The sequence below is a fragment of the Suncus etruscus genome, chromosome 11 (genome assembly GCF_024139225.1).
Source record: "Suncus etruscus isolate mSunEtr1 chromosome 11, mSunEtr1.pri.cur, whole genome shotgun sequence".
NCBI classification, from domain to species: domain Eukaryota; kingdom Metazoa; phylum Chordata; class Mammalia; order Eulipotyphla; family Soricidae; genus Suncus; species Suncus etruscus.
Window position 1 is genome coordinate 8,965,631 of NC_064858.1, and position 22,732 is coordinate 8,988,362.

General features: G+C 57.1%; 2 protein-coding genes across 2 annotated transcripts in view; one reads left to right on the plus strand and one right to left on the minus strand.

Annotated features, from left to right (window-relative positions):
• Positions 1 to 661: 661 nt before the first annotated feature.
• Positions 662 to 8,639, plus strand: MFGE8 (milk fat globule EGF and factor V/VIII domain containing). Its single transcript, XM_049783263.1, has 8 exons — positions 662 to 747; positions 2,977 to 3,108; positions 5,168 to 5,349; positions 5,520 to 5,675; positions 6,264 to 6,408; positions 7,497 to 7,681; positions 7,851 to 8,006; positions 8,102 to 8,639. Exons 1-8 carry the CDS (start codon positions 666 to 668, stop codon positions 8,237 to 8,239), a joined length of 1,176 nt encoding a protein of 391 aa, XP_049639220.1. The 5' UTR covers positions 662 to 665; the 3' UTR covers positions 8,240 to 8,639.
• Positions 8,640 to 10,160: 1,521 nt separating this feature from the next.
• Positions 10,161 to 22,732, minus strand: part of ACAN (aggrecan) — a 33,228-nt gene continuing 20,656 nt past the window's right edge. The window contains exons 12-21 of the mRNA XM_049783244.1: positions 21,238 to 21,733; positions 20,554 to 21,123; positions 18,509 to 20,268; positions 17,167 to 17,280; positions 14,217 to 14,330; positions 11,721 to 11,879; positions 11,441 to 11,523; positions 11,099 to 11,243; positions 10,448 to 10,630; positions 10,161 to 10,354 (exon numbers count right to left, since the gene is read on the minus strand). Of these exons, the coding sequence (XP_049639201.1) occupies positions 10,287 to 10,354; positions 10,448 to 10,630; positions 11,099 to 11,243; positions 11,441 to 11,523; positions 11,721 to 11,879; positions 14,217 to 14,330; positions 17,167 to 17,280; positions 18,509 to 20,268; positions 20,554 to 21,123; positions 21,238 to 21,733 (3,692 nt within the window). The 3' untranslated portion in view covers positions 10,161 to 10,286. The remainder of the gene's footprint in view (positions 10,355 to 10,447; positions 10,631 to 11,098; positions 11,244 to 11,440; positions 11,524 to 11,720; positions 11,880 to 14,216; positions 14,331 to 17,166; positions 17,281 to 18,508; positions 20,269 to 20,553; positions 21,124 to 21,237; positions 21,734 to 22,732) is intronic.

Consider the following 22,732-nt stretch of genomic DNA (forward strand, 5'->3'; position numbering starts at 1 on the left):
CACCCTAACACTGGGGCCTGTTCCCAGGACACAGCTCTGTGCCTTGACCACTTCTGGCAAGCATGGAGCAATTCATGCTCCACCCAGCCTTGCATGCCTGGGCTTGAATCCGCTGCCTGCTAACTGCCTCATATATACTTTTTTTTTGGCCTTCTCACTTTGCATTGCTCCTTATAGGAATCAAGCGGACTATCTTTCTATAAAACTCAAGCAACAACGAGAAAAAAACTTCTAGGGAGGACGAGGTCGACTTTGCTAGCTTAGCTAGCTCTCGGGGTGGGCCCTCTAGCCTGCCAGCAGGCCCCGCCCAGAAGGGGCGTGACCTCCTTCGGGAACTGGGCGTGGCGTTTCACCAGGGAGGGGCGTGGCCACCCAACCCGCGCAGGACTGTTGCTGCTCGAGGGCGTGGCCTCAAGCTAGATGGGCGTGTCTTCACACTCCGATTGGCTGTTCACTGGGGCGTGGTCTCCCTCCCTTCCCGGGGGCGTGGCCTTGCGACCAATGACGGAGCCACGGGGCGTGGCTTCGCTCTAAGGGGCGTGGCCTAGCGGCGTGGGGGCGTGGCCGCGCCTCCTGATTTATTCCCGTCCAGGCGCTGCAGGGAGGAACCCCGCGATCTCCGGCCCCGCGCCCCGTGCCTGTCCGCGCCCGGTCCAGATCGCAGCATGCCGGGCGCCTCCGCGTTGGTCGCGCTGTGCGGCGCGTTGCTGCTCTGCATTCCCAGCCTCCGGGCAGAGGAGTCCTTGAGTGAGTCCTGGAATCAGAAGTTCAGCCTAAAACTTGGGGTCCCAGGGGAATCCGGGGGGCTGCCCGGGGACCGATCATCGGGGCTCCCGCTGTTGGCAGCCCGAACAAAGGACGCCTTCAACGTCCGGCCTCTCCGGGACAGCAGCGGCGAGGCCCCCCCCCCCAGACGGAAGGAAGGATGTGGGGGAGTCTCCAGCCCCAAGGCCCAACCGCCCTTTTTGCAGTTTTGCCCGGAGGAGTTGGGTGCTGTTTTGGGGGAGGCAATTTGGGGGGGGGGGTCCTGCCTGGTTGGAGGTGGCGTCAGGGGAGGATTTGGAAAAGGGCCACCATCACCCTTCTTCCTGGGCTGGGCCTCGAACCTGCCTCTCCCTGCACTTACCACCCCGTCTTTGCACGTGGGCCTAGGAAGGCCCCACTAGGGTCCACAGGATGTGGGGTGGGGGGCGATCAGGCTTCTGCAGCGCTTTCCCCATACACCCCCCCTGAAAAATAAAACTTCTCATGGGGCTCTGCAGAAAGCGCTTTTGCCTTGGGTGCACGTGGCCGACCCGCTTTTCATGCCTGGCATCCCCTGAGGGTCCCCTGATCATTGTGGGGAATGATCCCAGAGCACAGAATCAGGAATAACCCTCCCCACCCCACCCCCCAGTACTGCCGGGTGTAGCTCCAAAACAAAAACAAAAACAAAACCCCAACAAACTCTTCTCGCAGCAAGAGGATCTGGGGAGCTGGCCCTGTGATCAGCCTAAAACGCCAGGCCTGGGCCTGCCCCTTCTTCAGGCTCCCCAGTGACCCAGTGGCCTTTGAAGTCTGCTCTTTGCTCTCTATCCCTGTAACCAGTTCCCCCCACCCATCAAACCTGGGCAAAAATTAGCTCTGGAAAAATAATTAGCTCTGGAGAGGTATTCCAGACTCGGGTGCTGGGATTCCCCAGAGATGGGGGTTTGGAGGAGGGAAGGGGGAACCCCCTCTGAGCCACAGGTGAGTCCTGAGCCAGAAGGAAAGTGGGGGAGGAACTTTCACTTCTTTTTTTTTCCCCTTGCCCTGTGGCTTCTTTCTTCTGACTAAAGGGGTGTGGGGGTGTATGGGGGAACGGAGAGTTTAGGAGAGTTTGTCCTGTCCGGAGGAGGAGCTGGAGTGCACACCAGCCTGCAGCCTGGCTGGATTTAACCTGCTATTTAAAACCAAATGACTAATAACAACCTGGGATCCGCCTTAAGGCGGGGGATGAAAGGGAGGAGGAGGAGGAGGGAAGTATGAAGGGGAGGAGGGATGGAGGGGAAAGAGGGATGGGAGCATGGTGAGGCAGGTACTTTGCTCCCAGGATTCAAGGCAGCTCTCCCTGTCTTTGGGGTTTCTGGGAAACCCAGCACACCAGCACCCTGCCATGGGGCCTGGCTGAGTGGAGGGAATTTTCTCAGCTTTGGGTGTGGGGGTCTGGGGCAGGCTCCACTAGGCTAGACACCTCCCCCCCCCAATCCAGTGTCCAGTGGCTGATCTTCCTTTCTGCTCCCTCCCAGAACCGGAGATGTTTTCCTTCCAATTCTCAAGGTCACCGTTTTCCACCTCTGGGTTTGAGGGGCCCAACAGCTTGGGGCACAGGATGGGGCTCAGCCTCCCTCAAGCACTTCACCAGTGCTTTGTGGAACCCTCAGGCCTCCTGTCTGCTTGGGGGGAATACTAGGCCTTGGGAATCGTACCCTCAGCCCCTGTCCCACATCTTGAGCTTATCCGTCACCTTGCAGGTGACATTTGCCACGACAGCAGGTGCCAGAATGGTGGCACATGCCTGCTGAGACAGTGGAAGCCCCCTTACTACTGCCTCTGCCCCAAGGGCTTCACAGGCTTCAATTGCGAACAGAAGGATAAAGGTAGCCCCGTCCTGATCTCAGCCACACCCCATTATTAGGCCATGCCCCATACATTGGGCTCCACCTCCTACACAATGGCCACACCCCAACTTCAGACTCACACTTTGGGCCCCTCCTCCCAGGCCCTAGCCACGCCTACTCTCAGCTCTGCCATTTAGGGTTCAAAAAGTTGATTCTGGGACCCCTGACCAGCCTCCCCACCCCATCCCGGAGCCCCTCCAGCCGATGTGGGGGGAAGGTGGGGCTGGGAGGCAGATGGTTCAGGAGGGGTGTCTAGGCTTGCAGGGGTTCCTGGGGTTGATGAGGCCCCTAAACTGCCTCTGACCCCAGCACTCACTGATATTTTTATCTTCCACAGGCCCGTGTTACCTGAACCCCTGTTCCAACAATGGCGAGTGCCACTTGGTGGAAGGTCGTCCCCGAGGGGACAACTTCCAGGCCTACTACTGCTCCTGCCCCCAAGGCTTCGTTGGCACCCACTGCGAGGCCAGTGAGTGGGGCTCAACCTCAGGGTTGGAGGGAGGCTGTCCTTCCCAGGAGCCCCTGCCCCCTCAGACTTCTTCCTGTTCTTGCCCCCCTGAGACTGTAGAATTTCAGGGGTGGGGACCTCATATTCACGAGTCTGTCCCCCGAAACCAGGCTCAGCATTGTAGGGTTAAATATGGGGGTTGCTGTTTGTGTTTTGGGGCCACACCTGCTAGCCACACCTGCCAGTGCTCAGGGCTTACTCCTAACTCTGTGCTCAGGAATCACTCCTGGTGATGCTTAGGGGACCCTCTGGGTTGCTGGGTCCCTCCCCACTGTATCATTGTTCCTGCCCTGAGTGGGAACCTATTTGAGCCAAAGTGATAGCACAGCGGTGAGAGAGCACTTGCCTTGCAAGCGAGCTGACTTAGGTTTGATTTCTGGCATCCTATATGGTCTCCCAAGTCCTGAGTGATCTCTGCAGAGACATAAATAAACCCTGAGCATTGTCGGGTGTGACAAAAATAGAAAGATTTGGGGTGTTTTTCCCTTCATTTTTTTTTTTTTGGATCCCATACGGTAAATTACTTGGGCTGAAAGGCCTGACATTCTGAGTTTGGCCTGTGATGTCACAACTTGGGAACCACGGGAAGAGGTTCGGTCTGGGCTGCTCAAAAGACAGTCCTTGTGACTGGCCGGGTCTCCAAAGTGCCTAGCCTCCTGGCTCAGCTGCTGACCCTCCCAAGGAGCCCCCATTCTCCTCTCCTGCTGGGGTGGGTGACATGGGGGCCCACCATTTTTGCAGTTTCCCCTGACCTCTAGGAAGGAGGAGGGGATTAGGCAGATTCCTTCTGTGGGCCCCAGGGTGGGGACTGAGGAATGTGAGGGTACAGAGTTGGGGGATTGGGTTTCTGGCAGGCAGATCCTTTGGGGGGGGCCAAGGGGGCCCATAATTATGTGCTGGGTGCCCCATAACCATAGGTGTGTCTGGGTTGGAATCACCCACACCTCTCCCAGGTCCTTCTGTTCTGGGGCAGAAGGAAGAGACAGGTGGGGTCATGGCATCCCCTCCAGATCCTGAAAGCCCAGAGGTTCTCTGGATTAGTTTCTTTTTGTTTTTGTTTGTTTGTTTGGGTTTGGTGGCCACACCTGATGACACTCAGGGCTCATTCCTGACTCTGCACTCAGGAATCCCTGGTTTCCGTCCTGGAAAGACCACTCTGGATGCCGGAAAACGAATCCAAACCACAAGTACAACTGTGGTTACTCGAGCACAAGGCAAGAGCCCTCCCCTCTGTACTATTGTTCTGGCCCCCCCCTGGGCCAGGTGGGCCAGGTTCTGTCATGCTTGGCCAGAGATGGCATGCCGGGTATCCACTACTCCAGGTTCCCAGGGTGTGGCCCGGTGGGGGCAGCCATGGTCCCTTTCTCTGGAGTCCTAGGGAAGCTGAGAGGGCCTAGGACGGTGTCTTCCCCCTCACCCCCTGTGGCATACTTAGGAGCAGGAAGTGAGCAGGAAAGGGCCAGGGATGGGGGAGGAAGTGGGACATAGCTCCGCTTCCAACCTTTCCAGCGGCTTTCCAGTAAATTCAAGCTAGGGCTGGAGCCATAGTACAGCAGGGAAGACACTTGCCTTGCATGCAGCTAATCTGGGTTCGACAGCCCCATCCCAGATGGTCCCCAGAGCTGACCAGGACTAAGTAATTCCTAAGCGCAGAGCCAGGAGCAAGCACAGAACATGGACAGGTGTTGGCCAAAAGCAAACAAACAAACAAAACAAAACAAAACAAAAAAACACCAGAAAATTCCTCTTTCTATGCCTAGTTGTCCACTGTGGTCAGAGGGTCTCTTGGCCCCTTATAATCACTGTCTCAGGGAGCTTAGCCCTGGGCCAGGCTGGGGCATTTGTTGTTGGGGATACTGGGGAAGATACTGGTTTTGCCCCTGTCCCCCACACCTTTTTTCAGGGTCCTCTCCTAGGCCTCCACAGTCGGCTCTTCTTGGGGGGTCACGGGCCACACTGGGATGTGAGTCCTGCCCCCCCCCCCAGCTTCCCTAATGGTGCCCTCCTCTCTGCCTCTCAGTGTGTGCCATGCCCCTGGGCATGGAGTCTGGCTCCATTATGGATGCCCAGATCTCTGCCTCGTCTGTACACATGGGGTTCCTGGGCCTGCAGCGCTGGGCGCCCGAGTTGGCCAGGCTACACCGCACTGGCATTGTCAATGCCTGGACTGCTAGCAACTATGACCGGAATCCCTGGATCCAGGTAAGATGCCTTGGAGTGAGGGGTGAAGGGGGGAACCACTGTTGCAGACTAGACTAGCCCTCCCTGTGCCAGAACAATCAGCCCCTCTGCAGTCTCGGTTTTGGGGAGCAGAGAAGTGCAGAGGACCAGGAATTCAGGGTGTTTCCCTCTCCCACCCTGGCTCTGACCAGGTAAATCTGCTGCGGAAATTACGGGTGACAGGCGTGGTGACGCAGGGGGCCAGCCGCACAGGCACTGCCGAGTACCTCAAGTCCTTCAAGATGGCCTACAGCCTGGACGGTCGCAAGTTCGAGTTCATTAAAGGCGCCAACGGGCAGACAGACAAGGTGAGGGAAGGGAGGAACCCCAGGGAGTGCTGGTGGCAGAGCCCAGTGAGGTGGGGAGTGATGGGCCGGCCGGGATGTCAGCCTGGAACACAACGCGTACATTCTGCGGGCATTGATCACCCCATTTTGGGGATGGGAACAGTGAAGCTCAGAAGAGATTCACTGGGAGCTGGAGCAATAGCACAGCATTGGCCTTGCACATGGCAGACCCAGGTTCAATTTCCAGCATTCCATGGGGTCTCCTGAGCCGCCAGCCAGGAGTGATTCCTGAGTGCAGAACCAGGAGTAACCCCTGAGTGCTGGTGGGTAGGACCCCAAACCCCATCAAAACAAAGGGTGTGTGTGTGTGGGGGGGTGTTAAGGGCTGACCCATGTACCACCTACCCTGTGTGTGTGTGTGTGTGTGTGTGTGTGTGTGTAAACCCAAGCAAAAGGTTTGTGTGTGTGGGGTGTGTGTGTTAAGGGCTGACCCATGTACCACCTGCCCTGTGTGTGTGTGTGTGTGTGTAAACCCAAGCAAAAGGTGTGTGTGTGGGGGGTTTGTGTGTTAAGGGCTGACCCATGTACCACCTGCCCTCTCCTTCCTAGATATTCGTGGGCAATGTAGACAATAACGGCTTGAAGGTGAACATGTTCCAGACTCCACTGGAGGCACAGTACCTGCGGCTGGTGCCCATCATCTGCCACCGTGGCTGTACCTTGCGTTTTGAACTCCTGGGCTGTGAGCTCAGTGGTAAGCACCTAGATCTGGAGGCCAGCACCCCGCCTCGGCCCAGCCCAAGGGCTGCTGCCGACGCTGCCTCCTAAGGGGCGGATGTGGATGGAGAAGGAAAACAAAACTATTAAAAAAAGACTGTTTGGGGGCTGGAGCAGTGAGGAGGGCATTTGCCTTGCACACAGCTGACCTGAGTTTAATCCTCGTCATCGAAGATGTCAGAGGAGTGATCCTTGAGAGTAGAGCCAGGAGTAAATTCTGAGCATCCCTGGGTGTGGTCCCAAAACTAAACAAAACATCAACAAAAGGCCAGAGCAGAGGCACAGGTGGTAGGGCAGGTGTCTGTCTTGAATGCCCTAACCTCGAAGGACGGACATCACTTCAATCCCCAGTGTCCTATATGGTCCCCCCCTCTGCTCCCAAGCCAGGAGCAATTTCTGAGTGCATAGCCAGGAGTAACCCGTGTGTGGCTCTAAAATCAAAAAAGAACCCCAACCCCCCCTAAATCGATAAGAAAGTCTAGGGACTGGAGTGATGGCACAGTAGGGAAGGCTCTAGTCTTGCACATAGCCAACCTCAGTCAGATCTTGCTGTATCCTTCCTGCTGAGGCAGTCAGGGAGGGCTTCATGGAGTAGGACAGGCCTGGAAGAAGTTAGGAAGTGGTAGGTCAGGGCCTGGGCTGTATGGTGGGAGAAGGGGCATGCTGAGGAGGGATACATTGGGGGTGTACCAAGATCTGTAGGCTCTGTGAAAGGCAAGCCCCGGGCTTTAAGACAAGGAGCTGGGGGCCGGAGTGATAGCACAGCAGTAGGGCTTTTGCCTTGCACCCGGCTGACCCAGGACGGACCTGGTTCGATCCCCGGCGTCCCATATAGTCTCCCAAGCCAGGGATGATTTCTGAGTGCATAGCCTGGAGTAACCTCTGAGTGTCACCGGGCGTGGCCCAAAAACAAAAAGACAAGAGGGGCTGCTTTTGCTGTCGGAGCAGATCTTAGGGCCTCCTGTCCCACTGGGGCCAAAGTGGCTCAGCCCCTCTTTGAGGCCTGGTGCTCCCAAGCCAGAGCCACTGTGGATCCTGAGATGTGGGGCTCCCCCTTGTTGGCAGGGTGCGCGGATCCGCTGGGCTTGGGGGATAACCGTATCCCGGATAAGCAGATTACCGCATCCAGTGTGTTCCGCACCTGGGGCCTGAGCGCCTTCAGCTGGTTCCCCTTCTACGGCCGCCTGGACAGGCAGGGCAAGTTCAACGCCTGGACGGCCCAGAGCAACTCGGCCTCTGAGTGGTTGCAGGTATGTCCTGTCCCAGGCTAGGGGTGGGTGGGAGGTGGGTGGATGGGTTCTGGCACATCACACCTGCTGCTCCCAGACGCAGCTACTGAGAAGTCCTGCTTTGTGGTTTGGTTTGGGGGACACACCCTCAGGGCCCAGCCATTCTCAGCAGAGCCCCTTCTCCCCACAGATCGACTTGGGTGCCCAGAAGCGGGTGACGGGCATCATCACTCAGGGTGCCCGGGACTTTGGCCATGTGCAGTATGTCGCTGCCTACAAGGTGGCCTACAGTGACAATGGCATGAACTGGACCGAATATCATGACACAGGTACCTCCGAGAGCAAGGTGAGTGGTGGGGTGTGGGGGTGTGGGGGTCAAGGGGCACATCTGTGGGGCCCCCTCACCACGTCTCACCACTCTTCACCGCCCTTCACTCACAGATCTTCCCTGGCAATCTGGACAATGACTCGCACAAGAAGAACATGTTTGAGGATCCTTTCCAGGCCCGCTTTGTGCGGATCCTGCCCGTGGCCTGGCACAATCGCATCACCCTACGTGTGGAGCTGCTGGGCTGTTAGGGCTGCCCGAGCCGAAGGGTGCCCAGGCTGGAACTGGGGGGACAGGTGCCCACCCTCCGCTTCCCTTGCACTCCTGAGCATAGCCGCTCTGGCCCTCCTACCCCCACCCTCCATATGCCCAGGACCCACCCACTGTCAGTTGGGCTGTCCAGAGTAGCAAGTGATGGGGTGCCCATCTCACACACACACGTAGATACCCCCAAACCTTTCACAGCAGAACTTTGACTTTCCTCTCACCCAGGCTGGAGACAGTGGTCATTCCTGCTGCCCTTCTCCTCTTCCCCACTTTCTCCTCCTTGGTCCTGACCCCAAAGCTGAAGAGACACTATTGGGGGTTGGTGGGGACCTGAGCTGGGTCTCCCCAGGGCCCTAGAACAAGTATATTTATGTCACCCCCATTGCTGCCGACTCCTCTGTCCACTTTGCGCTGGGTCTGCGGAAGCTGCTTGGCGGGGAGCCCCAGCATCTTGGGTTCCCCTGCTGAGGTGGCAGGAGCAGACTCTGGGGTCCCTTTAGTCTCCTTCTGGAAGTTTCTGTGCAGTTAAAGTCGCTGGAATCCAGGGGGAGCCCCCTCCCCCATCTCCCCGGCCACTTGGTAGCTACTCTGCTGAAATTTTCATCGTCTCTGCCCTGCTCTGGACTTTGCCCGACTGAAGAACCAGGTGGAAATATGAACCTTCATGTCAGAACTCCAGGAGGCCCAGGGCGCCCCCAACATAGGGATTTGGGGGGCAACTTGTCCCCTTCAAATCTCCTCACATCCCACCACTTCTCTTCTTGGCCAGCAGGTGGCAATATGGGCACTTAGCACGAACTTCCTAACTGGGGAACTGGAGGATAGAGGAATTTTCTGGAACTTGGGGGGGCCCGTACACCTACAGCCCACCTGGCCATGGGGCCTGATAATGGGCAGGCAGAGTTTGGGATAGTGACTTTCTAGGGGAGAGGTGGGGTCCCCCATCCCACAAACCAGCAGGCATTGGGTCTAGGCTCTAGTGTTCTCAGGACACCCCACCTGACCCGTCTGGGATTATATGTTCCCACATGCTCATGTGGCCTCACAGGCTCCTCTGCTTGGGGTCTAGGGCTGGGCTGAACCCTGCAGTGCTTGGGGCAGTTTTCAGAGAGGCACCAAGCCACAGGGTGCAAAGATTGATTTGCCAGGGCCTCTACTGTTGACTACTCTCGTCCGCTCCCCGCCCCATGATCTGGACAGAGGCTCTGGCTGGGCACCTCCTGGCGGGGCATTGATCCATGCACGACCCATGGCTGGAGTCAACTTCCTACCTACCATAGGTTCCTTTGTTTCCAATTTTTTATTAGTTTTGGTGGTGCTCAGGGCTGACTCAGCTCTGTGCTCAGGGATCACTCCTGCTGGTGCTCATGGGATCCTATGGTTTGCTGGGAACCGAACCTTGACTTGGCATTGACCGAACCTTGACTTGGCATTGAGGCCAATGCCCGCCCTTCCTGCTGTGCTGTGACTCCTGCCCCTCCTCCACTTCTATTTTAAAAAACAAGAAAGGAAACGGGTGAATTTCAAGGTCTTTATTTTTCTTATAATTATCTTCAATTTTCAAAAATATAAATAGGTGCATGGAACCCTGGTGCCTGCACGGTCCCGGAGGGGTGGGAGGAGAAAGTGGGGGACCCCCCAGGGGCAAGAGTTTCCCCACCTAGCCCTGCCTGGTAAAGCAGGGGCCAGGAGAGGGGGTCCTGGTGGTGGTGGTGGGGCCCACCCCAGGTGGCTGAGTATTCCCGCTCTTCTTTCTGTCCCCCTCCCCGGGGCTCTCCTCGAGGGGCTCTTGGGGGGGGCACGGGTCCCCCTGACCACTTCCTCTGGCCTCCCCGCGTCAATAGTCACACATGGCTCAGGAAACGTCACTGACTTTGCTTTGGCTTTCGGTGTGTGTGTGTGTGTTTGTGTGTGATGGGGGTGGGGGCGGGCTGCGGTGTTGGCAACAGTGGGAGGACGCTGGGAAAGGGGTGCATACACGAGGTGGGCCTGGCTTGATCCCTCTGGGACGTATTCCCTGACGGCCCTGGTTCAGTGTGCCTGGCCTGGCAGTGTCCTCCGAGGGCTGCGTTCCTGGCGTCTCTGCTTGTAGGGGGCAGCTGGGAGGAAATGGGGGTACTGGTGAGGCCCCTGAAGAAGGCTGGACTGACCCCCCCACTTTGCCCAGTCCCCCCCTCACACCCGGTGCTCACGGTCAGTGCAGGTGATCCGTGGCTGCTCCCACTGGCCGCTGGGCTGGCAGCGGATGGTGGGCACATGACGCTGTACGAAGCCTGGGGCACACTGGTACCGCTCCACTGTGTTGATCTCGTAGCGTGCTTTGGGGCGTCCCAAAGGCCGGGCGTGCTCCACCGCGGGGGGCTGTCCGCAGGCCACTGTGGGGAGGAGCTTTCAGCAAGGGCACCCAGATGGCCAGGGTGGGCTCAAGGCCTCAACACTCAGCAGGAAGCCCAAGTGAACAAAGTGGGGGACAGCTGGCTTGGTTTGGGGTGACTCAAGCAGTGGAAGGTGCTGGATGTTTTGTGGGGACAAGAACGGGGACACCTGTGACACCTGTCCAACCGTGGCAGAGGCAGGACAGCAGGTGCAGTGCCCGGGGGGTGGGGGGCTACAGACGGAGCTCTGTGCAGGTGACATGTCAGGGCACCCCCAAGTAGGGTCTGGGCCTCCTCTAGGGCCCTCTCCAGCATCGAACAACCTGCACCTGGGTTCAACTCACGTGTGTTGCCCCATGAACCCCCTTGTTCACTTGTCTTGCCACATGACTCCCTTGCTCACCTGTACTGCGAGTTCCCCATGTCCCCTGTCCCCCCATAGCCACTACATGCCCAGGTCATGCCCACCTGTGCCCTTTTTGCAGGTGAATGGCAGGTGGTAGTTGCACGGCACATCGTTCCATTCGCCCTTCTCGTGCCAGATCATAACCACGCAGTCCTCGCCCGTGGCAAAGAAATTGTCAGGCTGGTTGGGGCGCCAGTTCTCGAATTGCTGTGGGGGGTGAGTGCAAGGGGTGAGGGGAGCGCTGCCAAGGGGAACCCCGTGGTTTCCGGGCACCCAAGGAACAGGCCACCCCCCAGGCTGCAGAATGAGGGGGCAGCATTCCCAATGGGCCCCCAGGTTCAGATCTCAGCCCAGGTCAGCAGTGTGCCAGCGTGAAAAGTGGGCAGCCCGAGCCCCGAGCTCACCAAGGAGTGCCCGTCAGACCAGCGGAAATCCCCTTCGATGGTCCGATCATTCAGGCCGATCCACTGGTAGTCCTGAGCGTTGCCTGTGGAGGAGCAGCATCTGAGTCTGGGGGTGGGGTGGGGCTAAGGTTGGGTCTCCCCAGAACCTGCACCTGCTTCTCAGCACTCTGCACCCTGCTGTGGCATGGATGCGGACTGTTGGTGGGTCCAGACTGCGAGTGGAGCGTGACAGTGACAGTTGGGCTCTGGGGCACTCCCTGTTCCATCTCCCCCCACTCACTGTTGACGAACTCCTGCTCCTCGGGGGTGACGATGCTGCTCAAATGCGCGTCCAGGGCACGGCAGTGGCCCTCGGCATCTGCCCATGTGGCACGCTCGGGCACATGGCGGTAGCAATGACCTTGGAACTTGGTCCAGCCCTCATCACACAGGTCCTGATCTGCAACACAGTGAGGCTGTGATGGGGCCAAAGCCTCCCGGAACCGGGCACTCACTGTTCTTTCTCACGAGCCCCCGACCCCAGCTTGTTGGCTAATGCCTGTTCTGGGGTGCCTGGCCAGGTCAGGCACAGTGGGAGAGGTGGGATCAAGAAGGGGGGGCAGGGAGGCACCATGTGGTTTTAGGGTCCTGGGATCGTATGGAATTTCAGGGAGCAGAAATCTGTGGTTTGGGACTTGCAGGAAGTGGGGGTCCTGATAGGTGGGGTGCCCACCATAGTCCCCCCCCACCCCGGCCCTGGATTTCATCTCTGGTGGCAGTTGAGAAAGGCCACGCTTGTGACAGATACTCTTTAGGAAAGGGATTCTGGGGTCACCTAGGAGTGTGAAATCATCTCTCCTCACTCTGCCTTTGGGAACCCCACATGGGAATTTCCAGGAATTGGGGGTCCATGCAAGGTCTCCTCTCATTAGAGCACACAGCATGGTGCTGATTGAGACTCCAAGCCTGCTACTTCCTATACCCAGGAGCCCCCTAGACTGAGATCATGGAGACCTAGGCTTCCAGGGAGTGGGGGGGGGGGAGAAAGGGGGCCCCAAGGGCCACAGGCCCTATTGCTTGCACTTTTACTAGGGAGACAGAGGTGGGCAGAGCTGCCCCATGTGTTCACTTATTTGAGGGGGGGGGTGTCACTCAGTGGTGTTCAGGATTTTACACTTAGGAACCACTCCAGGTGGACCTCAGGAGATGCCAGGGAGGGAACCCGGATCAGCCACATGCAAGGCCAGCACTCTCCCTGTTGCTCTTCCATTCAGCCCCAGCTGTGGGTCACTTCTCAGTCCCCTCAGGGTCTGCTGACTGGGCAACGCTTGTACGGCTGGAGAGGGGCACCAGGCCATGCAGGGAGCAGTTTGGGGAAACAGCCAGAAGGTTCTAGAAGGTTGGAAGCAGCAGCTGTCTGAGGCTTGGAGGACATCGCCAGGGCTCTGGGCAGGAATACGGGCAGCCCTGGAGGGAATGAGGGCACCCAGCAATTCTCTGTCTCTCTATCCCTCTGCCGTTCCCCTGTCAACTGGCATCTTTCCTACCCAGTGCCAGCATGGCCCACTTAGACCCTCTCCCCATGGCCTAATTTCAGCATTCACCTGTAGCTTTCCTGTGCACCCCTCCTCGCAGCATGACCTCCAGACACCCATTTCTTGGAGTCTGAGGGTACAGGGATATAGGAGGGAGAAGAGGAGGGCTCAGGGGTGACCCTCCTGAAGAGCACTCAACCCAGATTTCCTCCAGCCCAACGGTGACTCCTCAGGAGTATCTGATGTCTCCTGGAAGGTTCAACAGGCAGGTGGTTCCAGAATGTATGTTATTTTGGGGGGGGGGGTTTCCCACACATACTGGTGCTTGGGGTCTGTCTATGCCTGGCTGTGTTCAGGCGCTCAGAGGCACATATGTGGTGCCAGGACGAACCTGGTCAGCAGCATGCGAAGCAAGGACCTAAACCTCATCTGGCTGTGGCTCTCGGCACCCCAGAGCTGGTGCAAGTGCAGAAGCAGAGGGGTGGGCAGGCCCCCATACTGAGAACAGACTCTGTTAGCCCCAGCAGCCATCCTGGCAGGGCAAGGAGGGAGAAAGCCAGACGACGAGGAGGCACAGACAGGGAGAGCGGCACATGCAATGGGTCTGACACTCTTCTGATGCCACTTGTGCTAGGGCTCTGGTGTCCACTAGCCCAGAAGAGAAGAAGCAGGTCCAGAGATGGGTACTTTTTCTGAACATGCAGCCCTGGCCTGGCCCTCTCCGGAGTCGGCATCTTGCCCACCCATTTCCTCCAGAAAGACAAGACATAATACCCTTCCACAGTACTCTGAGGACCCAGCTTAGGCCCCATGCATGTGATCTCCAGTTCTTGGAGCAGTTTCCCAATCCACCTTTAAGGTGCTAGTGAAAGCCCTAGAGAAGATGCTTCAGTTATGGATTTTGGGCCATACCCAGTGGCATTCAGGAATCACTCCTGGCAGACTTGGGGGACCCTATGGGATGCCGAGGATCGAACCCAGGTTGGCCGCATGCAAGGCAAGTGTCCTCCCCACCATGCTATGGCTCCAGCTCAGAAGATGCTTTAAAGACTTCCCCGAAACCCCACATTCCAAGTGCCGGGGAGTCTGGCCTCTCCCGCTCTCCAACACATACACAGAGGAGAGGGGACAGCCCTTGGTGATGGCTGTGTGGCTGGCCTGGATCCTGGGTTAGCAGGGGAGAGAGAGGAAGGAAGAGGAGGAGGAGGAGGAGGAAGAAGCTGTGCTGAGTGAGCAGCATTAGCTGAAGCCGACCGGCCTACCCGTCTCGCACCGGTCCCCTCGGTAGCTGGGAAGGCATAAGCATGTAAAAGCGGCGGGCGCGTCCACGCAGGTGGCTCCATTCCGGCAAGGATTTGAGAAGCACTCATCAATGTCTGCAAGACACCAAGGGCCCCTGTTAGCGCCCCTGCGGGCCCCTATTTCCTATGGAGCCTGCTGGTGGAAGACACGGCTGTACTTGAACCACCAACGGTAGATCCGTCCATCCATTTGTCCATCCATCTGTGTGGCTCTGCAGGCCACTAAGACGAGAGTTTCTCTCCTCCTGGGAGTTTCTGTGGGATCTCGGGCCGCTCTGCGCACATCCAGGGGCGACAGAAATCAAGGTCCATGCGCTGGGTGAGTTCCTCTTCCTCTCTCAGGCCCAGGGGTACTGCTCACGGGATCCCATTCTTGTGGCTACCACAAATCCTGTTCTGGAGCAGTGGCTACTCATCTCAGGACAGAGTGATGGATCGGGGACGCACGGGTTCTCCAAAGGGGGAGATTTCGCTCCTCACTCCTTCAGGCTTTGCTCTACTCCTGCCTGATCTTTCAGAGAGTGTCTTGGGGGGCCAGGAGAGGACCCCAACAGAGGAGCCACCTAATGCCAAGTTTGCATCTGGAAAGGAGGAACACCTTCTCCAGCTTCTGTCTGAGTCACAAAGGCTTCTGCTGGTTCTTCTGGGTTCCTCGTGGAGATTGAGTCTGTCCTGTGGCCTGGGGGAAGAGTCCATGTTGCTCCCCGCAGGCTCTGGATCCTTGGACTGTCTCTGGTCTGGTGCCGGTGGACTTGCAGGAGAATTTTCTTCCAGATCATTTTTTTGTTTTTGCTTTTTGGACCACACCCTGCGGTGCTCAGGGGTTACTCCCAGCTTTGTGCTCAGAAATTTCTTCTGGCAGGTTCAGGGGGCACCCTTATGGGATGCCGAGTATTGAACCCTGGTCAGCTGCATGCAAGGTAAATGCCCTCTTTGCTGTGCTATAGCTCCAAATTTTTTAGAACGCACTCCTGGCAGGCTCGAGGGACATTATAGGATGTCGAGGATTGTCTGTGTGCAAGGCAAATGCCCTATCCACTGTACTATCACTCTGGCCCCTCCAGATCTTTCTTGTCACCATAAACACAGGCAGCTAATGTCTCTGAGCCCAGACCTGGGGTGCCCCATGGGGGCGCAGCTAGACCTAGTTGGTCTCTCCTCCCATCACACTATGAAAAATAGTGTCTTGGGGTAGGAGGTGCCCTCCAGGCATTAGAAACACAGTGTTCTCAACTGGGAGCAGTTTCCTGCATGAGGGTGTGTGGGGCTACCCAGCATGCACTTAGGATCCCATGGGCAGGCACCAGGGATCCAGCAGCAGGGGGACCAGCGGGGAAGCTTGGCCTGGCTTCCTGCATAGCTGAGCATTTTGCCCTGTCTGGGGGGACTTGGGGCCTAGGGCTATGAAGTGATGATCATTGGCACATAAAGCAGAGCACAGGTGCAGTCTGGGGGTGGTGGTGGAGCTGAGCAGGACCAGGCTGAGGGTCCCAGAGACCTCTGCTATGTCCCCTGACCCTCACCCAGACTGCCAAAGAAGGCTAGCTGGGCAAGAAGGAGGCGAGAAGAAGGGGTGACTCAGCATCTTCCAAGCGGCCATGGCACTACACACACACACACACACACACACACACACACACACACACACACACACACACTGTATCCTCCCCCCAGGTTCATACGCAGACACACTATCGTGGGGGGATCAGAATGTGAGGTGTTGTGGACTCTTCTCAGTGCCGATTTCTGCTAGCCAAAGTCATCTAGAATTCTCACTAAGCAGGGGCAGAGGGGTTCCAAGGTCTCAGAGTCTAGGCACTCACAAGGCATCTGCACCCCCAAAGATTCTCATGTGGCTTTTACCCCCCCCCCCCCAATCTGGACCTTGCTGTTCCGAGGCCCTTAGATGCATTGTGCGGTTCACAGATCAGGGCTGCTGGGCATGGGGGGTGATGGAGCGTGGACGATGCAGGGACTGGGGCTCCTGGAATCTTGGGGGGCAAGGGTCTGCTGTTCACTGGTTCAGCAGTGATGCCACTGGTCTAAGCTCCCTGACCATCCACCAGGACAGGGTACCCCCTACTCACATGCACCCAGCCAGGGTCATAGACTGAGCCAACATCATGGTGTCAACCAAGGACAGACAAAGCTGCCCCCCTGGCCAGAGACTCTGAGCCCTGACATGCTAGGCAGGGTCCCCTGAGTTTTATATAAGGCTCAACTCTCCTAGGGGGAAGCCCTACGTGCCCTGTACCCCGACTCTGGGCAGAGTCAGGAATCAGTAGTGTGATGAACTAGGGGTGCTGAACACTGTCCCCAGGTCGCTAAGGCTCTGGTGAAACTGTCCAGTTTCTCCAGCTAGGGCTGACCCAATGGAATCCAAGAGGAATCCCCCAGAGGGAACAGAAAGACCAGAGACCTTCATCCGGGCCTGTGGGGACATTGGGATATCAGGCATCACCTACAAAAATGAACGCTGAGCACCATTCCTGAGATCACCTCCCCCCAAATCCAGCCCTGTGGTGAGGTGCCCTTGGGTAAAGAGCCTTTCTCTGAGAACCCTCCAGCTCTGATCCTGAGACACACACAGAGCCTGGGAAGGCAGGGGGCAGGGAGGGGCCAGTCTGGACTCTGGGCCCCCAAACCATGCATCTCCCTTAACCTGCAGCACTGACTCACCCCCTGAGTCTCAAAGGAAACTCACCCCACGGACCCAAAGATTGGAGTTCCTGTTTCAGATGTGAGAGTCCTCCCTGGGCCCTGGGCCAGTAGTGGCTACATCTTGCACCTCAATATCTCTTCCATTTGATCTTGAGGACCCAACCAAGGACCATACTGAGCTCCTAAGCCCCTGGTTCCTCTTTCCCACCCACCAGGATGCCCCAGGAATGTCCAGAGACTCAATCCTTACCTCCATCACAGTGCTCACCGGTGTGACCCTCGGGGCACAGGCACACGACGCGTCCCTCTGTCTCCTGGCAGGTCCCAGCTCCACAGTGAACCTCGGCACAGGACCTGGGGGGATCTGTACCCAGTGCCACATTAGCATCCCTGAGAACTGAGGGAGCTCTGGAGACCCCAAGACACCCAGACTCTTCTGGGCTTTGTGATGGGGAGAAGATTCAGTGTTCAGACGGGGGCCAAAGGACCAAAGCAGAGGAACCCACGGAACTAAACCAGAGAAAGGCAGCTCTGGTCCACCTCTTGAGGACTCCCACGGGGACCATAGTTAGAACCCGCCAGGTGACATTGGGGATCCCTTCAGAATGGGCAGGTGTCCCTGCCACCTCCACGTTTTACAAAAGTAAGTTTTTTGCTCTGTCATCCTTCCTGATCCTGATTCTGTGTTCAAGACCAAGAATAGTTGGGTTTGGATTTTTGTTGTTGTTGTTTTTTCGGGCCACACCCGTTTGATGCTCATGGGTTACTCCTGGCTAAGCACTCAGAAATTGCCCCTGGCTTGGGGGGACCATATGGGATGCTGGGGGATCGAACCTCGGTCGCGATCTTTCCTTGGCTAGCGCTTGCAGGGCAGACACCTTACCTCTAGCGCCACCTCGCCGGCCCCGGGATTTTTTTTTTTTTGAGAGGGACACACCCAAATGATACTAAGGGAGCACTCCTTGTTCTGTGCTCAGGGATTACTTGGGCTCCGTGCTCAGGGATCACTCATGGCTCTGCACCTGATTCTGTGCTCAGGACTCTCTCCTGGCAATGTTTACAGACTTGTGCACTCCCTTGGACTTTGGGAATAACTTCCCAAACTATTTATAGTCTGTTGTTAACCAAGTGTTATTTGTATTTTGCAATGATCACGCCCAGTAGTTCTCTGGGCTCACTCCTGGCAGGACTCAGGGGATCATATGTGGTGGTGGGGATTGTAGTTGTTTTGTTTTGTTTTGTTTTTTTTGGTTTTTGGGTCACACCCGGCGGTGCTCAGGGGTTACTCCTGGCTGTCTGCTCAGAAATAGCTCCTGGCAGGCATGGGGGACCATACGGGACACCAGGATTCGAACCAACCACCTTTGGTCCTGGATCGGCTGCTTGCAAGGCAAACACCGCTGTGCTATCTCTCCGGGCCCTGGCCTCAAATCTTATGTAATCTTTTCTTTAATCCTTCCTGGATCCCTCCTGTCTTAGATACAAGGCTTTGAGCGGCTGAGAAATTTCCCGAGATGACTCACATCTGGGAGGGGGTGCTCACCCCTCAGTCAAGCTGGAACCTTCCAAACACCTTCTCCCACAGAACATACCTGCAGAGGTGGTTTCTGCCTCATCGTCGTCATCGGTGTCTTCTGGAGAAGCCGGGCTAGGTGCGGCCGCTGCTTGGGTCTCTTCTCCCGAATGCTCTGTTCCGGATGTCTCAATTTCTTCCAGTGCCTCTGCGGGGGGCTGGCTTGGCGGGACCCACTCAGACTCAGAGGCCTGTGTGGAGATGACGATGTCCAGCCCTGAGCTAGAACCCTCTGTCCTGTCTCCAGAAGCTGTAGGGGGCTCCAGACTCCAGCCCGATGTTTCAGGACCCTTGGGGGAGGCTTCCGTGGGCAGCACCGTCTCTCCACTCACCTCGGAGGCCGCCAAGTCCTCCCCGGATACCCCCGGGTAGGCTTCTGGGAAGGAAGAGGGGGCTTCGCCCAAATCAAGGGACCCCGAGTGTTCTCCACTGGCCTCGGGGCTGGCTGATGTCCCCGTTTGGGAGGAAGGGTAAGTGAGTGTCTCTTTGCTGAATTCCAGCACCACCGAGCTTTCTGTCTCGGACTCCAGAGTTTTCTTGTCCGTGTCCCCAGACCCTGATCCTTCCCCGCTGGACCCCAGTACAGGGGGAATGTGTGTTGCAGGGGTTCTCTGACCCAGTTCCTGCGGTAGCGTGGGGCTTGTGACTCCCTCCAGGAACTCAGAGGTGATGAGCGTCACATCCGGGAGCCCCTCAGTGTCCCCACTGGTGCTGGTGGCCGCCGAACTGTCCCCGCTGATATCTACTGTGGGGCTGGGGAAGTCTCCACTGAAAGGTGGGGAACTTGGGGGTGCCCTGCTGGGCTGGAATCCACTTACGTCCCAGGACCCCGACGAGACCCCGCTGAGTTCCCAGGTGCCCGAAGACCCTTCGGCTTCCTGGGCAGTAGGAGCCAGGGTCCCAGAAACCACCAAAGTTCTGTTCACAAGGGAGATCTTGGGGAGCCCTGAGAGGTCCCCACTGGCCATCTCAGCCCCAGAGATGTCTCCACTGGCCTCTGTCTCACTACTCGGCAGCCCCTGGAGTTCTGTGGGCTGCGAACTCGGTGCCCAGGGCACTGTGATGCCAGGAGCTTGTCCACTGCCATCCATGGTGCCCGAAGCACTAGCCAGCTCTGTCTCCCCCGATGGGAAGCCACTGAGCTCCGTGGACCCCAAACCTTCCTCTTCTTTGAATGTGGTTGGGGTCACTTCCACCAAGCTTGTGTCCACAAAGGTGATGCCCAAGGAGTCTCCACTGCCACTCGCCGCTCCCGAAGGGGTCCCAGGATCCCCGCTGATATCGGGGATCCCCGATATGCCCTCACTCAGGCCAGTTATGCCAGATGATTCGGTGCTGCCTGTAGAAATTCCAGAAGCTTCTCCGCTGAGATCGGGCATTCCAGATGTTTCCAGAGGAATCCCCAACATCATCACCAAACCAGAAGAGGATCCGCTCCCCTCCCCACTAACATCCTGCTCCTCTGCCCATGGGAACCCCGAGACGTGACCGGCACCACTGACCCCCAGGGTCCCCCGGCCCTCCAGCTCAGCTGCCGTGGTGGCTGTGAACACCTCAACCAGTGTGGAGTCCACCAGGGAGACTGTGGGAATCCCTGAAGGAAGGCCGCTGATCTCAGGCAGGCCGGAGGACATGCCGCTCCCAGGCTCTACCCCAGAATACTCACCTCTGAGTCCCGGGGGCAGCCTGCCCAAGCCCCCAAAGTCTCCCTTCCCTGAGGACAGCCCGCTGAGTTCCTCAAGCCCAGATGCAGACATTTCCAGGCTCTCCTTTCCAGAAGTAGAAACTTCTGGAATTTGTCCAGAAGGAAATCCACTGTGTTCCCCTCCTCCAGAGAGAGAAACTTCTGGAACTGCTCCAGAAGGAAGTCCACTGATTTCCCCTCCACCAGAGATAGACACTTCTGGAAATTCTTTGGAAGGAATTCCACTGAGCTCCCCTCCACCAGAGATAGAAACTTCTGGAAATTCTCCGGAAGAAAATCCGCTGAGTTCCTGTCCTCCAGAGAGGGAAACTTCTGGAACTTCTCCGGAAGGAATTCCACTGAGCTCCAGTCCTCCAGAGGCAGAAACTTCTGGAACTTCTCCAGAAGCAAGTCCACTGAGCTCTCCTCCTCCAGAGAGAGAAACTTCTGGAAATTCTTTCGAAGGAATTCTACTGAGCTCCTCTCCTCCAGAGGCGGACACTTCTGGAACTTCTCCAGAAGGCAGTCTGCTGAGTTCCCCTCCTCCAGAGAGAAAAACTTCTGGAATTTCTCCAGAAGGAATTCCACTGAGATCCTGTCCTCCAGAGGCAGAGACTTCTGGAACGTCTCCAGAAGGAAGTCCGCTGAGCTCCCCTCCTCCAGAGAGAGAAACTTCTGGAAATTCTTTAGAAGGAATTCCACTGAGTTCCTCTCCCCCAGAGGTAGAAACATCTGGAATTTCTCCAGAAGGAAGTTCGCTAAACTCCTGTCCTCCAGAGGCGGAAACTTCTGGAACTTCTCCAGAAGGAAGTCTGCTGAGCTCTTCTCCCCCAGAGGTGGAAACTTCTGGAACTTCTCCAGAAGGAAAACCACTGAACTCCTGTCCTCCAGAGGCAGAAACATCTGGAACTTCTCCAGAAGGAAGTTCACTGAATTCTTGTCCTCCAGAGGTGGAAACTTCTGGAACTTCACTAGAAGGAAGTCCGCTGAGCTCCTCTCCCCCAGAGGTGGAAACTTCTGGAACTTCACCAGAAGGAAGTCTGCTGAGTTCCCCTCCTCCGGAGGCAGAAACATCTGGAACTTCTCCAGAAGGAAGTCCGCTGAATTCCTGTCCTCCAGAGGCAGAAACTTCTGGAAGTTCTCCAGAAGGAAGTCCACTGGGCTCCCTTCCCCCAGAGGCAGGAGGCTCTCTATCCTTGCCCCCTGAGGGAAACATTCCAGTGTCAGGAACACTGGACCCCACAATTCTGTCTCCATCCCCAGAGGCTGACCCACTTTCCTCGGGCAGGCCTGAACCCCCAGCAGGGGGGACGGTGGGACTCAGGTCTCCTGAAGACAGTCCACTCCCTCCTGAGGGCTGCCCCTTGGAGTCCAGGTAGCCGGAAGCATCTCCACTGCCTACGAGGTCCCCAGATGTTTCCTCAGTGCCTGGCTGCTGGGTCCCACTGGGCCCCAGAGGGAATAGAGTCGACGGCTTCTCAGAGGGTCCGGGGGACACAGACGGGCCTTCAGTGCTCTCCTTTGTGTCCATGTCTGTGGGAGGCCACATGGGAGCGAGCCCTGCAGGGAAAGGGAGAAGATAGGAGTGACTTTAGTAGCTGTCACCCTGAACCTTCTTTCTACAGGTCACCTTTCTGCTGCAGTTCCCCCAGAAGGCTGCCCAAGGCCTGGGATACGAGGGGCTGCACTTTAGGAGACTCAGAGCCCATGCTCATAGCCCGTGGCATGTGGGGTCTGGCATCAGGGACCGAGGGTCACCCCCAAGCATCTCCACTTTCTCATCTTGTTAGCCTAAGCCCAGGGGCCCCTGGAGGGGGGAGGGCAGTGTCTATCCTTGCCAGCATCAGTTTGATGAAAGAAAAGCTTTTTCTTTTTTTATGTGAGGGATCCACATCCAGTGATGCTCAGGGCTTATTCCTGGCTCTGCACTCAGATAGTTACCTGGGTCAGCTGCATGTAAGACAAGTGCCCCCCCCCCCCCCTGTACTATTGTTCGGGCCTAAAAAGCTCATTCTTAAATTTTTTTGTTTGTGGGGTGGAGAGATAGCACAGTGACAGGGAGTTTGCCTTGCAGGCGAACAACCTGGGTTTGATCCCCAGCATCTCATATGGTCCCCTGAGCCTGCCAGGAGCAATTTGGTGCAGAGACAGGAGTAACCCCTGGGTGCTGCCCGGTGTGGTCCCCTCCCCTAATTTTTTTGTTTCTTTTGGGCCACACCCGGTTAACTTCTGGCTCTGTGCTCAGGAATCACTCCTGGTGGTGCTTGGGGGGGCCCCTATGGGATGCTGGAGATAGAACTTGGGTTGGCCATATGCAAGGGAAGAGCCCTCCCTTCTGTGCTATGGTTCCAGCCCCAAAAACCCCATTCTTGGGGAACACCTGCTCCCCGTCTCAGGAGCAGGAGGGCTGAATCCTGAAAATGAACAAAAACATTCACTGGCCTCTTCTGCCTACTTCCTGCTGGCCAAACCCCAATACCCACCCTCTCAGTTCTGGAGGCCTTGCTGAGGGCTCAGAACGCAGAAGAAAAAGAGGCAGGCCTGTCTTCCAAAGAAGCT